The 17,419-nt window shown below is 39.6% G+C and overlaps 1 protein-coding gene across 1 annotated transcript; it reads left to right on the top strand.

Moving 5' to 3' along the window:
• Window positions 1-9,873: 9,873 nt before the first annotated feature.
• On the top strand, window positions 9,874-16,953 carry CCDC71L (coiled-coil domain containing 71 like). The gene has a single exon (XM_054560620.2). It carries the CDS (start codon window positions 12,815-12,817, stop codon window positions 13,520-13,522), a length of 708 nt encoding a protein of 235 aa, XP_054416595.1. The 5' UTR covers window positions 9,874-12,814; the 3' UTR covers window positions 13,523-16,953.
• Window positions 16,954-17,419: the final 466 nt, after the last annotated feature.

Below are 17,419 nucleotides of genomic sequence, written 5' to 3'. Positions count from 1 at the left end.
AATCCATGTGAAATACGGAGCACAGGGTCTGGCATAGAATATGAGTATTCACATATGTTACACCTGTATGATTCCTAGTTAAACCGGTAGCTCTATAAGCAGAAAAATGGTGCCCCAGAGATGTTCATATCTTAATTCCTGAAACGTGCAAATACATTAAGTTACAGGAAAAAGGGGAATTAAGGTTTCAGATGGAATTGAGGTTGCTAATGAGCTGAACTTACAAAAGATTATCTTGGATTATCTGATAGGCCAAATCCAATCACAAGGGTCTCTAAAAATGCAAGAAGGAAGCAGAAGAGGAGAGTCAGAGGGAGATGTGACTATTCAAGGATGGTCAGAGAGATTTAACATTGCTAGCTTTCAAGATGGAGGAAGGGAGCCATGAGCCATGGAATGTGGGTGGCCTCTAGAAACTGGAACAGGTGAAGAAACAGATTCACCTCTTCAACCTCCAGAAAAGGACACAGCCCTGCTGACATCTTCCTTTTACCCCAGTAAGATCTACATTAAGGCTGGGCATGGTGGCTCAGGCTTATAATCCCAAAACCTTGGGAGGCCAAGGTGGGAGGATGGCTTGAGCCAAGGAATTTGAGACCAAGCTGGGCTATATAATGAGCCCTCATCTCTAAAAAATTTTAAAAATTAGCTGAGTGTGGTGCATGCCTGTAGTCCCAGCTACTCAGGAGGCTTAGGTGGGCGGATCACCTAAGCCTGGGGAGACAGGGATGTAGTGAGCTGAAATGGTGCCACTGCCCTCCAACCTGGGAGACAGAGTAAGACCTTGTCTCAAAAAAAAAATATGGAACTTCTGACCTCCAGAATGATGGCAAAATGATAAATTTGTGTTGTTTTAAGCCACCAAATTTGTGGTAACTAATATACTAGTCTATAAGCATCATGAAGCAAATTCCTGATACAATTTGCTCCCAGTTTATTCCCAGCCTTCCAGCTATAGCAGATTCTCAATAAGTTATTTGAATGATTGAATGAATAGGCATTCTAGGAACATGTTGTGGTGAAGTTTGGTGGGAAGTTTTGCTCTGGCCTAGGCATAAATCGGTCCCAAAAGCTGGATAGTGTCATAATTTGAAGGCTTTTGAATAGCAGGTTACAGAGTTTGTTCTCAATTTGGTAGGCAATGTAGATCCACTCAGGATTTCTGAGCATTAAAGGGACAGGATTGTGTTTTAGGGGTTTAATCTGGGTGGTATTGAGTAAAAAATTTTTTAAGATTATTTTATGATTCTGGAATTTTATATGCCTACTTATGCATCCTACTTATGTGTCTAAAAGCATCATATTGTTTTTAAAGTAATAATATGAATTTGTTGACTCGTTTAATTATAGTACTTAGATCTTTTTTCCATGTTTATGATTTAATATGTTAATATTCTTCCAATCTGATACTAATAGTGTCAAACTGGCTAATTATTTTTACATGTAATTAGAGTTGAGCTCCAAAATTATTAAGCAAGAGGAGAGTACAAGCGTGGTCCACAATTGATATCGAATAGTCTGAGACCTTATAAAAATTTATGGGATGACTTCATTTTATTTTTAATAGGTTTATCAGGTTTAGTAGGTTAGGGGAAAACTCATAGACACAGCATATTTTGATTTCAACAAAAATGTGACCATGTTTCTTTTTTTTAGGTTTTGGAACTTTTATTTCCCAAAGGATTTGGATAGTTTCCTCATAGTTCTCATTGAATCTGTTCCTCTTAATTTGTATGATTTTTAAACTTTCAATCCAGAAGCACTTCTAAAGCGTGAATTTTCAAATATACAAATTTCCAAATAATAATCCATGCCTTAGTTGAAGTATTAAAGACTTTTCTCTTTTTTGTATGTTTTAGGAAACAATAGAGGGAATGGGTTGGAAAACTTTAAAAAAGTTAGATCTTAAAATTAGATGGAAATACTAAATGTAAAAGCCTCTTTCCTCTTAGAAGAGACTCAAACTAAAATCATGTTTTGTTCCTCTGTCCTCATACAAATTCCTTCTGTGACAAATTGTCATTTTCAGATATAACTTCAAGAATTACTTCTTAGGAATCAGGCCGGGAAGAAAAACTTTTAAACAACTATTTTTTAAAAAGTCTCTGTTGAGCTGGGCACAGTGACATGCACTTGTACTCCCAGCTACTTGGGAAGCTGAGTCAGGAGGATCACTTCAACCCAGGAATTTGAGACTGTAGTGTACTATGACCACACCTGTGAACAGCCACTGCATTCTAGCCAGGGCAACATAGCCAGACCCCATCTTTTAAAAAAATTCTCTGTTGCCCAATTTCATGGAAGCATCAACTATTTTCTTTCACTGTCTCCCAAATACTGCATGAGTCATAGTGAATACAGCTTCTAAGCCCATAAATGTGTGTTGTGTGTCTATTGAATAGCAATGCCCACAAAGAAACAGCCACATAGGTAACTCCTTATTGCTGATCCTTGCTGATCCTTGCTCACATGTGCCTTTCCCATTGTGAATGTTTTCTTTCTTTTTTTTTGACTGTCTCCCAGGCTGGAGTGCAGTGGCCCAATCTTGGCTCACTGCAACCTCTGCCTCCCGGGTTCAAGCAGTTCCCCTGCCTCAGCCTCCTGAGTAGCTGGGACTACAGGCATCCGTCACCACGCCTGGCTAATTTTTGTATTTTTAGTAGAGACAGGGTTTCACCATATTGGCCAGGCTGGTCTCGAACTCCCGACCTTGTGATCTGCCCACCTTGGCCTCCCAAAGTGCTGGGATTACAGGCGTGAGCCATCACGCCCAGCCTCCCATTGTGAATGTTTTCTTACAGGCCTACTCTAGAAGGCTAAAGAGCACCAACCATCTTATTCCATATTGTCTTCAAACCCCAGTTCTCTTTGTTATTTATTTATTTATTTTTAATTATTATTATACTTTAAGTTTTAGGGTACATGTGCACAATGTGCAGGTTAGTTACATATGTATACATGTGCCATGCTGGTGTGCTGCACCCATTAACTCGCCATTTAGCATTAGGTATATCTCCTAGTGCTAGCCCTCCCCCCTCCCCCCACCCCACAACAGTCACCAGAGTGTGATGTTCCCCTTCCTGTGTCCATGTGTTCTCATTGTTCATTTCCCATCTATGAGTGAGAACATGCAGTGTTTGGTTTTTTGTCCTTGCGATAGTTTACTGGGAATGATGATTTCCAATTTCATCCATGTCCCTACAAAGGACATGAACTCATCATTTTTTATGGCTGCATAGTATTCTATGGTGTGTATTTGCCACGTTTTCTTAATCCAGTCTATCATTGTTGGACATTTGGGTTGGTTCCAAGTCTTTGCTATTGTGAATAGTGCCGCAATAAACATATGTGTGCATGTGTCTTTAAAGCAGCATGATTTATAGTCCTTTGGGTATATACCCAGTAATGGGATGGCTGAGTCAAATGGTATTTCTAGTTCTGGATCCCTGAGGAATCGCCACACTGACTTCCACAATGGCTGAACTAGTTTACAGTCCCACCAACAGTGTAAAAGTGTTCCTATTTCTCCACATCTTCTCCAGCACCTGTTGTTTCCTGACTTTTTAATGATTGCCATTCTAACTGGTGTGAGATGTTATCTCTTGTGGTTTTGATTTGCATTTCTCTGATGAGCATTTTTTCATGTGTCTTTTGGCTGCATAAATGTCTTCTTTTGAGAAGTGTCTGTTCATATCCTTTGCCCACTTTTTGATGGGGTTGCTTGTTTTTTTCTTGTAAATTTGTTTGAGTTCATTGTAGCTTCTGGATATTAGCCCTTTGTCAGATGAGTAGGTTGCGAAAATTTTCTCCCATTTTGTAGATTGCCTGTTCACTCTGATGGTAGTTTCTTTTGCTGTGCAGAAGCTCTTTAGTTTAATTAGATCCCATTTGTCAATGTTGGCTTTTGTTGCCATTGCTTTTGGTGTTTTAGACATGAAGTCCTTGCCCATGCCTATGTCCTGAATGGTAATGCCTAGGTTTTCTTCTAGGGCTTTTATGGTTTTAGGTCTAACGTTTAAGTCTTTAATCCATCTTGAATTAATTTTTGTATAAGGTGTAAGGAAGGGATCCAGTTTCAGCTTTCTACATATGGCTAGCCAGTTTTCTCTGCATCATTTATTAAATAGGGAATCCTTTCCCCATTGCTTGTTTTTCGCAGGTTTGTCAAAGATCAGATAGTTGTAGATATGCGGCGTTATTTCTGAGGGCTCTGTTCTGTTCCATTGATTTTGTTTCTTATAATACCTTCCTGGATAATAAATTGTGATCTGGGTGATAATAACAAAAGTCTTGAGGCTAATGGGCCAACCATAAGCAAAAAGTGCTTACAGATGGATGTGTATCAGTATGATCAAGTCTCCAGTAGAGTGACACAGGTCTTCGTCATTGAGTCTATTCCAACTGGTAGTGCCGTTGGTGACTTGGTTTAAGGTGGAAGGATGCTGGTCTAATTTACTAAAAGGATTAATCAAAATCGGATATTATAGAATTTAGATCCAAGAGTACCACAATAGGTAGGAATGTTGTACTGAAATCAACAAAATGAAATTTAACAGAGATAAATGTAAAGTCATCTAAGTCAGGGGTCGCCAACCCACGGGCCGTGGACTGGTACCAGTCTATGACTTGTTAGGAACCAGTCTGCACAGCAGGAAGTGAGCAGCAGGTGAGCAAGCATTACTCTCTGAGCTCAGTCTCCTGTCAGATCAGCAATGGCATTAGGTTCTCATAGGAGCATGATCCCTATTGTGAACTGCACATGCAAAGGGATCTGGGTTCCATGCTCCTTATGAGAATCTAACTAATGTCTAATGAGCTGAGGTGTCTGTGGAAAAAATATCTTCCACAAAACTGGTCCCTGGTGTCAAAAAGGTTGGAGACCCTGCTCCAAGTACAGTATAGTTCAGGGCACACTTAATTTTGCAGTAATTCATATGGGAAAAAATGGTTTCTAGTTGACTTTAAATTTAATATGTGTTAACAATATAAAGAAATTGCTTACATTGCAGTTTTGGCATAATCTAAAATTTACTTTTGGATATTGGTTCTATGAAGTTCTAGGAGACAGGGCAATGGGTAAAAGAAAACAGAACTAGGTTTTGGACTAAACGTGAAAAAAAACTTTTTCCCTTTGTTCCTTAGGATTTTGGTTAATATCAGGCCTAACTAATTTCGGGTCTGGCCAATTTCTTGGTCCATTTCCAATTTGGGCAATTTCTGATCAATCAGTAATAAATAAGCACTGATACAAAATATTATGTTACAGCCTAATCCTTTTGGTTTGTTTTCTCTTTATTCTGTTTTGTATTTCTCTATTTTTTTCTTTCTGTGCATTAAACTTTTTTTAGAATTCTATTTTGGTTTATCTGTAATGTTTTTGAACATATCTTTCTATAGCTTTTTCAGTGGTTGCTCTAGGTATTACACTATACAGTTGACCCTTGAACAACACAGATTTGAACTGTGCGAGTCTACTTCTATATGGATTTTTTTTATTAAAGTTACAAGTGTGCCTGCCTTTCCTGTTTTCCGTACCACCCTCTCCACCTCTTTTCACCTCTGCCACCTTGAGACAGCAAGACCAATCTCTCTTCTTCCTCTTCTTCCTCAGCCTACTCAATGTAAAGATGAAGATGAAGAGGAAGAAGACCTTTATGATGACCCACTTCCACTTAATGAATAGTGATGTGATTACTAGTGATTAATGAATATGATGACTCTTCCACATGATTTTCTTTTTTTTTTTTTTTGAGACACAGTTTTGCTCTGTTGCCCAGGCTGGAATGCAGTGGCGCAGTCTCGGCTCACAGCAAGCTCTGCCTCCTAGGTTCACACCATTCTCCTGCCTCAGCCTCCTGAGTAGCTGAGACTACAGATGCCCACCACCACGCCTGGCTAATTTTTTGTATTTTTTTTTTTTTTTTTAGTAGAGATGGGGTTTCACCGTGTTAGCCAGGATGGTCTCGATCTCCTGACCTTGTGATCCACCTGCCTCGGCCTCCCAAAGTGCTGGGATTACAGGCCACATGATTTTCTTAATAACATTTTCTTTAGTTTGCTTTACTGTAAGAATACAGTATATAATATTTATGCAAAATATTGTTAATCAACTCTTTATGTTATTGGTAAGGTTTCTAGTCAACAGTTAGGTTGTTAGTAGTTAAATTTTTAGGGAATCAAAAGTTAAACTTGGATTTTCAACTGCATAGGGAGTCAGTGCTTCTAATCCCCACATTGTTCAAGGGTTAACTGTATATACATAACTTATCCCAGACTACTGGTGTCGTTTTTACCAATTCTAGTGAAATATAGAAACCTTATCTTTCTTTATGTCCGTTTATCGTGACTCTTAACATATTTGTTTAAAATATTTTCTCTACATACATACAGAGCCACATCAGTGTTACTAATTTTTACTTCAACCATTGGATTAGTCTGCTTGGACTGCCATAATAAAATATCACAGACTGTGTGGCTTAAAAAATAGAAATTTATTTTCTCGTAGTTCCAGACACAGGGAAATCTAAGATCAAGGTGCCAACCAATTTGGTTCCCTGTGAAGGCTCTCTTCTTGGCTTGCAGATGGCTGCCTTCTTATTGTATCCTCATATAGTGGCGAAGGAGAGACCTCTGACATCTTTCTCTTCTTATAAGAGCACCAGCCCTTCTGGATTAGGGTCCTACTCTTATGACCTTTATTTAACCTTTATCATCTCCTCATGGGCTCTATCTCCAAATACAGTCACACTGGGGATTAGGGCTTCAAGATACAAATTTTGGGAGGACACAAATATTCAGTCCATAACAATCATCAAATATAATTTTGAAAACTAAAGAAGAGAAGGAAAGTCTATTCTGTTTACTCATGTTTTTGCTTACCATGTTCTTTCTTCCATTCTAATATTCCAAGAATCCTTCTTTTATTGTTTCCTTTCTATTTAGAGAACTTCTGCTAGTCATTCTTTAGTGTAGGTCCACTGGCAACAAATACTCTGTTTTCCTTCATGTCAGAATGTCTTGATCTTTTCATTCTTAAAGGATATTTTCACTCAGTATAGGAATTTGAGTTGACAGTTCTTTTCTTTCAGCATGTGAAAAAAGTTGAGCCACTTCCTTCTGGCCTCCATGGTTTCTGATGAGAAATCTGCTGTCATTTGAGTTGCTTTTCTCTCGTAAGTAAAGTGTTGTTTTTATCTAGCTGTTTTCAGTATTTTTTCTTGATCTTAATCTCCTTAGATTAAGTACAAACTTAACTTAATCCAATCTCTAGTTTTCAGAAGTTTGACTTTGATGTTTCTTTTTTTTTTCTTTTCTTTCTTTCTTTCTTTTTTTTTTTTAAAGACAGAGTCTTGCTCTGTTGCCCAGGCTGGAGTGCAGTAGCACCATCTTGGCTCACTGCAAGCTCCACCTCCTGGGTTTATGCCATTCTCCTGCCTCAGCCTCCCGAGTAGCTGGGACTACAGGCGCCTGCCACCATGCCTGGCTAATTTTTTATATTTTTAGTAGAGATGGGGTTTCACCGTGTTAGCCAGGATGGTCTTGATCTCCTGACCTTGTGATCTGTCCCCCTTGGCCTCCCAAAGTGCTGGGATTACAGGCGTGCGCCACCATGCCCAGCTGACTTTGATGTACCTTGATGTAGATTTCTTTGGGTTAACCTTATCTGGGTTTGTTCTTGAATCTGTGGGTTTATGTCTTTTGCAAATTTGGAACATTTTCAGCCATTCTTTCTTTAAGTACTTTTTCCAGCCTCATATTTTTTCTCCTCTCTTTCCAGATCTCTAATGACACAAATACTAGATCTTATAGTCCCAGAGGCTCCTGAGGGCTTTTAAAAAAATCATCCTATTTGTTCTTTGTTCAGGTTGGATAATATCTATTATCCTATCTTCAAGTTCACCAATTATTTCCTCTGTCCTCTATTCTAATGTTGAGCCCATCCACTGAGCTTTTTATGTTGGTGGTTGTATTTTTTTTTAGTTCTAAAATTTTCATCTAGTTCATTTTTATATCTCTTGATTCTTTGCTGAGATTTTCTATTTCTTTGAAGTAACTTTGTATTTTTCATTTAAGAGTGTTCATAATTGCTTATTGAAATATTTTTTGATGGCTGCTTAAAATCTTTTTTATATAATTCTAACATCTTTCTCATCTCAATGTTGGCATCTACTGATAATCTTTCTTCATTCAGTTTTAGAGCTTTCTGGTAAGTAATTTCTTATTGAAACCTGAATGTTTTTGGTATTACATTATACAACTCTGGATCTTAAAATCTGTTTTAGCTGGTTTTCTGACACTGTCCTCATGGGGGTGGGGTGGGCACTGCCTCAGTACTGCCAAGTCAGAGTCCAGATTTCTCCTCTGTTTCCACTGATACCTGAAATGTGGAAAGGAGCCCCTCATTACTGCTGAATGGGGGTAGGAATTCTGGCTTCTCACTAGGGCTGGGGAGGTGGGTAGGATTGTCTTGTTATATTCACCACATGGTCTCCACTGACACTGTGGGTACTGATTGCCTGTTTACTGCCTAGCAAGGATTAAAGTCCTGATTTCTTATCCAGCCTCCTCTCATACCACCCTAGCAGAGGTGGTGGGGGTGCCTTTTTATAGCCTGGCAAGGGTAGAAGTCATAGTTTTTTTCTATGGTGTTTTGCAGCAGTAGGAAAATTATTTTCTAAAAGCTTTCCCTTTTGTTAGGCTGCCCCTCCTTTCCCGGTCCTATAGCTAGAGAGAAGAAGATTTTGTTGGGGCTTTTTATATTTGCTTCTGTTGGCATTTTGGGGTTGTTGGCTTGTCTAGCACCCAATCTCAGATTTGCTACAAAAAGAGAAAAGAAGAAGAAAGGAGACCCAGGGAACTCACTGCCATGCCCTTCTTTGGGTTCTCTGAGGTCTCCAGCCTGTCTGCCTTCTCTTCTCCATTTTTCAGAGTCTTCTTATGTATACTTTATATATAACATCCAAGGTTTTTAGTTGCAATTAGTGGGAAAAATAGGGAAAATACAGGTATTCCTATATGCAAAAGAAAGTCCTATCCTCTCAGTTTATATGGTCTTTATGTTTTTCACATTAAGCAGTTTTAGAGCATATCAGGGTTTGAGCTAACTTTTGTATAAAAATCTAAATTACTTTTAGAATAGGTCTAATGACAAGGCTGAGTTTTTTCTTGCTGAATCATGCTATATTTTATGTTATTTAAACCAGCTATTAATGCTATCTCCTTGGTTAAGTACAAAATGTAGAATGTTAGAAACAATTCTGTACTAGAGTTAGAGATCCAGGTTCTAGCTCAGAATCTTCCACTCTACAGCTCTGTGACCTTAGGCAGATCTCTTGGCATCTCAGATTTCTCATCTGAATTAACAATGTTGGGCTCATTAGATGATCTCTAAGTTTCTTCTAGCTGTAAAGTTTTTATTTTCCTCTCATCAATGCTACTACTTTAAAAAAATATGTAGACATTCTGTAATACAGGGCTTAAAATATATTGATTAAACCAAGTAAAATCCTCAAAAATAAATAAGACAAATAGGAATAGATTTTATTGAATGCTGTGTTCCAGGCACTACAGTAAGTGTTTTATGAATATTCTCTCATCCAGTTCTTAAAACTTTGAAGTTAGAAGTTACACTCATTTTATAGATGAGAATGCTGAGGCTCAGAAAGGTGAAAAATGTGTCTAAGAATTTTTTTTTGTAAAGATATAATTCACCCCAAGTTTATTTGATTCCAGAGCTGATGTTTGCAACCACTTATATAGATTTTCAAAAATTTTTTGGCCACTTTTCAAGAGGCAGATTATTTTATAGAAATTGGATTCTAAAGCAATACTTCTGGGTAGCTAAAAGATACATTTTATTTAATTTTTCCCATCACTTTATTCAGCTTGGATTTATTTTTTAACTACATAAATATTGAATACAGAAAGTAAATACATATAGCTTTTTTGTTTATTATTATTCATCACTTATTTAGCAGACACAGGAGGCATTATTACCCTTGAGAGGTAAAGGAATAAACTAAGGGTTGTAAAATATCATTACTCAAGAGCAAAAATTTAATTTGCCAACTTTCCATAAACTTCATAGTATCTCAAGAAAGTCTCAGGAACTAGAAGAGATACATTATTTCTACGTGTAAATTTTGTTCATTTATGGAGAACAGATAAGGAACCATTTGCAAGACTATTAGAGTTAATTAAAAGGTGGAGGTCAAGAAAAAATTAAAAATAATACAGGAAACAGAATACAGCAAATAATGTCAAATTTAAATGTATACAATAACATAAGCACTTTATCACGATATTAGCTCCTAAAAGTATTTCATAAAAAATATTGTTTGGTTTTAAGTAAATTAAATGAGCATGCATTATAAAATGAACTCTTGAATACTTGGCAAGTTGAGATCTTATGTTTTCTTAGAACCAAAATTGTGTTTAAAAAAGGTTTATCTTCTTAATTGAAATAAGTTCTATACATTTATGTAAATGTCTGGAATATATTTATGTGGCAAAGACCCTGAAGAATTTATAAAATGATGATTATCAAGGAAGGGAGGGGATTCAAATATGAAAAGCCAGGTCTACTTTAATCCTTGTTTTATCCTTGTTTTTCATTATGAAGCGCCCCTAACTTTCCCATGGCTCACTCTAGATTTTGGGTATTCCAATGGAAATTATTCAAATTTCACTTTACCATGTGTTCTCAGAATTACGGAAAGAGCAAATCGTGATGCAAAGAGTTGTTGCTATATCATTCCTTTATAAGGATTTAGGAAGCTGGTATTTGGCTCCGTAATCTTGTTCTGAGATCAGAGTGTGCTTTTCTAGGAAAATGATTTTCTATTCAGAAAGTTACCATGATTTTGCTAGAGAGCTGGTTCCTGGTTAAATGTTTTATTTTTGCCATAAGCCCATTGTGTGGAGTTTTATTTTTGCCATAAACTCATTGTGTGGTGAGAGCTTTCAAGAATTTGAAATCTCTGGTGTAGAGCTTTCAAATTATTTATTTTAGGTTTTATTGAAACTGAACAAACAAAATATTATTCATAAATCTATTATAAGACAGAGAAAAACTGCTCAATTCTGGGTGGGGTGGAAGTAGGAATAGGGGTACAGCTCTGTCCTTGGTCATTCTACTTATGTATAAAGCATGTTCTATTGAACTCCGTAGAGTCTGGACAGCACAGTTTGAACAACCTTCAGTGAAATACAAAGATCACTAGATTAGAAATCGAAAGATTTAGAATCCCAGTTCTGCTATCAGCAAGCTGTATTACTGAACCTCTATGGGTACAGATTTCCTCACCTGTTAAATAAGGAGAATGAACTAGGTCTCTTTCAGGTCAAATATTTGAGGAAATCATTAGCAACTATATGTAAATCACAAAACTCCTATACTTTGTTCATTACTGCAAAATAAGATGTTTCCTGGGTAAAATCCACATGCCCACCTCAAAGTTCTAAGTGTCAGGAGATTTTTTTTTTTTTAACCTTAAGAAATTTAAAGGAGTTCTGTGAAAATTGCAATATAAAATATCTAATTGTCCTGTTCTAAGCAGTTTCAACATTTCTGACACTATTTGGGATAATCAGTGGTATTTCATTGATTCATTCGGCAAACACATCGAGTGCCCACTACCTGACAGGAATTGAGTTAGGTACAGAGGACAGAAAAGATGACTAAAGAATGTCCACTACTCTCCTCCCAATACAAAAGGTAATGTGTTTTGAACAATTTGTGTTTTTCAACGAAACCTTACCTGTTGTCTGCGATGATGCATCCTTTCTAAGTGATAGGGATGGCTTTGACATTTTAAAACTAAATGAAAAACGAATTGGCATCCATAAAGAACTGTGTATTTAAAACTATTTTCTTTTCGCAGAATGGCTTTATTGTAATAGATCTTTGATCAACTTGAGCAAAGAGTATTTAGTTTTATAGGGTATGAGATGTTTTGCTTTCTGGATAAGCAGGGTCTCTCTTAAATATGAAGATGGCTCCAGTGTCCAGAGGGAGACTAAAATCTCTCAGCTGCCAGCCACGCACGTTACCTGAATGATTCTGGATTACTACTGGCTTCTTGAGATGGGCTGGGGTCAAGACAAGGAAGAGTTTTTAATGAAGATGCCAGAAGAGGCCTTTGAGAGGGTGGATGGGAATTGCGAAAGGCCCATTTCCCCTAGACTTAAACCCAAATTCCCTAGCTGTGATACCAGGAACATCCTTCAGAGAAATCTCCCTTTGTTATCCACACTGGTGGAGCTCCCAGCTCAATCCACAACTGCACACCCCCTCACTCTAAGAGTCACTCTTCCCATGGTGTAGCCAACATCCACCCTCTTACTCTAGACGTGGCAGCCCTCCTAGATCCACCCAACCGTTGACTTACGTTCAAAGGCCATCACCCACCCCAGCACCATCTTCCAGGAACTGGCCTCTCCCCCATCAGTCCCCGCCCCTCTTCTGAGAGCACCCAATGGGTGGAGTCAGGGCTGCGGTGGGAGGGGCCTGAGGCGGGCACATTTAAAGAAAGGCAGCCGGCGAAAAGAGGCAAGAGAGGAGAAGAAAGAGAAACCAGGGGGGCGAGGCGCCGTCCAATGACAAAGCCCAGGGGTGGGCGCCGGCCGCCATCTTGTACCGGGCGGCAGGATATTCGCCCGCGTCCTCCGCCCTCGGAGGGGGAGGGGCGGCGGCGGAGGCGAGAAAAGTAGCGAGAGACGCCAGCAGCGGTCGCCGCCGCGGAGCCGACGCGGACTGGGACGGCGGCGGCAGTAGTGGGACCCGGCGAGCGCGAGCGGCCCCGAGCGGCCTTCGATGCGGCGCAGCATGAAGAGGCGGCGGCGCCGGCCCCCGGTCGCCCCGGCCGCGGCTGCCCGGGGCGGCGACTTTAGGGCAGAAGACGGGGCTGGGTTGGAGGCGCGGGAGGAGAAGGTGGTGTACTCGCGGTCGCAACTGTCGCTGGCTGACAGCACCAAGGCGTTGGGCGACGCCTTCAAGCTCTTCATGCCCCGCAGCACGGAGTTCATGAGCTCGGACGCGGAGCTCTGGAGCTTTCTCTGCAGCCTCAAGCACCAGTTCTCCCCGCACATCCTGCGCAGCAAGGACGTCTACGGCTACTCCTCCTGCCGGGCCCTGGTGCCCGACCCCCCGGGGCCCCCCACAGCCCGCGGCCAGGCGCGCCGGCCGGTTCCGCGCGCAGCGTCCAGGAGGAGGCGCCGCGGAGCCCGGGCGGCCGCTGCCCGCAGGAGGAAGCCCCGGCCGTCGCCCCCACCACCGCCGCCCCCCGAGGAGAGCTGCCCGGCCAAGCCCGTGGCCCCCGGGCCCTGCTTCGGGGGCCGCACCCTGGAGGAGATCTGGAGGGCGGCCACTCCGACGCTGACCACCTTCCCCACCATCCGCGTCGGCAGCGACGTGTGGGGCGAGCGCAGCCTGGCGGCAGCGCGGCGCAGGGCGCGCCAGGTCCTGCGAGTGAACCTGGAACCCATGGTGAGGCTCCGCCGCTTCCCGGTGCCCCGGGCATGAGGCGCGGCCTCCAGGGCGCCTCCTGCCGGCCCCGACCCTGGGACAGACCTTCCGCCCGGAGGAATGAACAGGTGTCAGTCGAGTGTTTACAGATCCGGCCAGGACCCCGGCCCCCAGTGCACTTTACGCGCGAAGAAGTTGCCGGATGGTTGTCCCTGTCCCGGGCCGCGGCGCCGTCGTCTTGGACGCCGGGGCAGGTGTGCCCTCTGCTGCCTCCCGCACCCGGCCTGCAGAGGGAGGGGACAGCTGGACCCGCAGGGGAGGTCCCTTTCTTCCTGACCCCAGATTGAGACGTCTCCAGGACCTTAGGGGCAGATCCGTTTTCTCCCTGTTGGACTCTACCTCACTGGTCTGGAAGTCCTCCGAAGACATTATTTTTCCAAAGGAATTTGGTTTCGTGCTTGTGTAATAAAGCCAGAATTTACTTGCTCTTTATCTCCCCCTTTTTCTATTTCACTGCCACCCCTCTTTCTGGACAGAAGTTCGAACATGTGGTGTTGCACTAGTTTGTGCTCAGGGTATTCTGAAGCCCACTCGTTTCCTAATTTTTACTGGATTCCAAAGTTTTGATCGAGGATATTTTTTAAGAGGTTCAAGCTTGTGACTGTTAGTAGTGCAAGGATTTGTATGGGCTCAGTGATTACAAACAAAGACATGCAAAACACAGCTGTTTAAACATTTTCAAGGTGTTTCTAAAGGTTTTGTATTGAAACAATGTTTATATTTACTGAGCTCCTAAAAATGGTAGAATACACAGGAAAACTTTTGTTTAGGAAAAGTTAACTTGTTAAATTCTTTTGAATTGAATAAAAAAATGCATTGAAACCATTTGGTGTGTGATTAAAAAAATGAATAAATTGTGAAGAACTGGTTTTGGTTACAGGAGTCACTGGAATCCGACTGGAGATGATTTGGCCGGCTGTCCTGGTCTAACATACAAATCCAGGAATATTATGCGTTCAAGTATTTTAAAATACATTATCCTTGTAATGTATTTTACAAGGATAATGTATTTTAAAATGGGAGTTGCATAGGAGAGATGGATGTGTGTAAACATTATGACTAAAATGATAAACAGAATACCCATTAGAATTCTTAGAACTATTAATGATCAAGAGGGGTGGAGGCATTTCTTGGTATCAAATAACTGGTTAAGGTTACTTTGGGCGAAATAAATCTATTTCCTTTTTGTTTTTGTTGTTGGATAACAAGAAATGTCTAGACTAATATTCATCAGTTTTACAAACATAATGAAAATTAGTTGACTTTTAGTTCTAAGACTTTTTTGTCCCAACATTTTTTTAACCTTTTTGCCACTCATTATATGTTTGCAGTTCTAGGTCTTTGACAGCTGAAGACCACAGGAATCAAACAGGCGAGCCACACAGAATATTGACCCTTCTTTACGCTTTTATAGTGTTTATACCATATGGCCCAGTGTGGAATTCTTGATTATCCAAGTGCCTTTGGTCATTTGTGGCAGGAAAACTTAATAGTTTTTAGCCAGCAGTGCCACAGCCAGCTTTTACTGCAATACCTAAAGGGTCAAGTAGTGTTTTTGTACCACTGTTATTTCAAATTTAAGTATTCTGCCATGAAACGATCCATACTGGGCTGGAACTTGACATGTGAAATCTTTAATACTAAAGCTTATCTCTGCTTGGCAGCTTTTTAGGAGAATAATGAGAGTTAGAATTTTGACTCTTGTGTTCCTAGGATTCAAATGGCATAGCTTTCTGAAATGAGTATTTCAAGTTTAGTAGTCCATATAGGAGTGTTGTGACTTTAATTTCAGTGTTCTTGTTAAAAGAAAAAAAATTATATATATATACACACATACATGTAACTTGATGCCAGTTTTCTAGTAAGCTTCAGTCTTTTATTCACTACTCAATGATAATGCATTGTACAAACACTGTCACGAGTAAATAAAATGAATAATTCCTTAGAAGATGGAGAGTGTTAAATTATATTTGTGATAGGAAGCTTAGACATATCTTTTGGTTATTAGCTTCCATTGCCAATTGTATTTCAGATGCATAAGGTTTTCTTCCCAAAAATATATTGTTAACTTTTATAGCTAACTAGCACCTGGAAAAAATGTATTTGTACAACTTCACTATTGTATATAGTTTTATAATAATGAAAAATAAACCCAATGGCCATATTAGAATGCAATTTCGACATATAGCTTATCTAGATAGTTTTCCAGAGGATTTTGAAATTTGGCTTAACTGGGAGGATAACTGCTCAGCACACAACTGAAACATAACCATTGACACCATTCATTTATTTTAACTGAGATTCTTGACATTTTTCTCTCCTATGCCTTGTTACTTTAGCATACTTGAACTCACATAAATGCTTCTTTGGATTACATGGGCTGTCTGATTCCATTTTGGATCTGATTGTCCATCTTGAATTTAATATGATATTCATCTGGGCTATTAAAAAATTATGCCATTTCTAGTCTGTGAAATAAGATGTGAAAAATCTTTATTTTTGCCCTTTCCTTTGGTAAAAACCTATGTTACAACTTTTAAAATGTGAAGCAACATCTAATATAGTTGACTGGTATACTAATAGGAAAGTGAAAGTATTTCATGGGTACTTTGTCACAGAATGTGAAAAGAAACTTGGCATAGTGGCCTTTATGATCAGGCATCCACTTACTGTCCTCTGAAGTGAAGTCTGTAGCTTAGCTTGTGTATAGTTTTTGAAAGAAATCTCATGATCTTCGTTCATTCTCTTGCCTTCTTTTTTATCTCATATGGCACAAGTAGAGGGGGAAGCCAGGAGGAAATTCATCACCTTGCTATGCTTTTATTTGATTTTTAATTCCTGAGTGCCTAAATGTGGTGACTGGCACCTCACATAACTTTTTGAGATTCTTGATGTCATTTTTATCCTTCCTGTCAACCAGCAATGTATTTTTATGTTACTAAAACCAGTAACGTCATAATTGTTGAGGGCAAGCTCCATTGTTGATAGTGCAAAGTGTCGCTGTTGTGATGTGTATTTTATTCAAGTTTGAATATTGACAACTGTAACTTAAGCTGGTGACTGACACCTATTGATCTGCTGTGTGCAAATGATAGTACTATTTTTTAGAAAACTCTTAAGTAAATTTTAAAAATATTTGAATACAAAATATCTGAGCAATTTTGAACTCAAAAGTTTTTCATTGTTTTAAGGATTGCCACAGGACTCTTTAATGGTTTTTAATGGACATATATGCCTAATATTTACTTTATTGGTGTGTTTAAAATATTTTTTGATAGACTATTATGTCTTAAGCGCATTAGAAAAAAATTGTTTGTAATGGAATCAAAGTGTTTCCCTGGACAGTTTGATGTGCTTATGGTTGAGATTTATAATCTGCTTGTACTTTGCTTTTTAACTTATTAACTGTAAATAAATTTTAGAGAATACATAGTGTCTAGTTTTTCTAATGATTTGAACATTTTTGAAATGGTATTTTGTATTTGCATGTGACTCAGAAAACATCTTAATTTACAATTTGATAAATTTTGACTTTTTTGTGAACTTCAAATTCCCAGAAATCTCGAGATTTGTTTTTTGTGCTATCTCGGGAGTCTGTGTTCCATCAATTCTTTAATTATCTAGCGAATTTTTAGGATGGCGCTACAAGCCCAACTTATTAACCAGTTTGCCAGCAATAAAATATCCTACGAAAAAAAATGCATCAAAATTTAGAATTCTCTAAATCCTGACCCGAGGTGCCCCTGTGACGATGACAAAAGGTCTAAAGCTCTTGCTCTTTCATAGCATGAAAGGAAGTAAGAGTGCTCCGTTTGAATACCAGTGGTATGGGCTGTTCCACAGAATAAGCGCAGAGCTAGAATTTTCATTAGAGTCTAGAAGGCAGGAGTGGAG

The sequence above is a fragment of the Pongo abelii genome, chromosome 6, assembly GCF_028885655.2.
Source record: "Pongo abelii isolate AG06213 chromosome 6, NHGRI_mPonAbe1-v2.0_pri, whole genome shotgun sequence".
NCBI classification, from domain to species: Eukaryota; Metazoa; Chordata; class Mammalia; order Primates; family Hominidae; genus Pongo; species Pongo abelii.
This window is presented reverse-complemented; position numbering and strand designations above follow the sequence as displayed.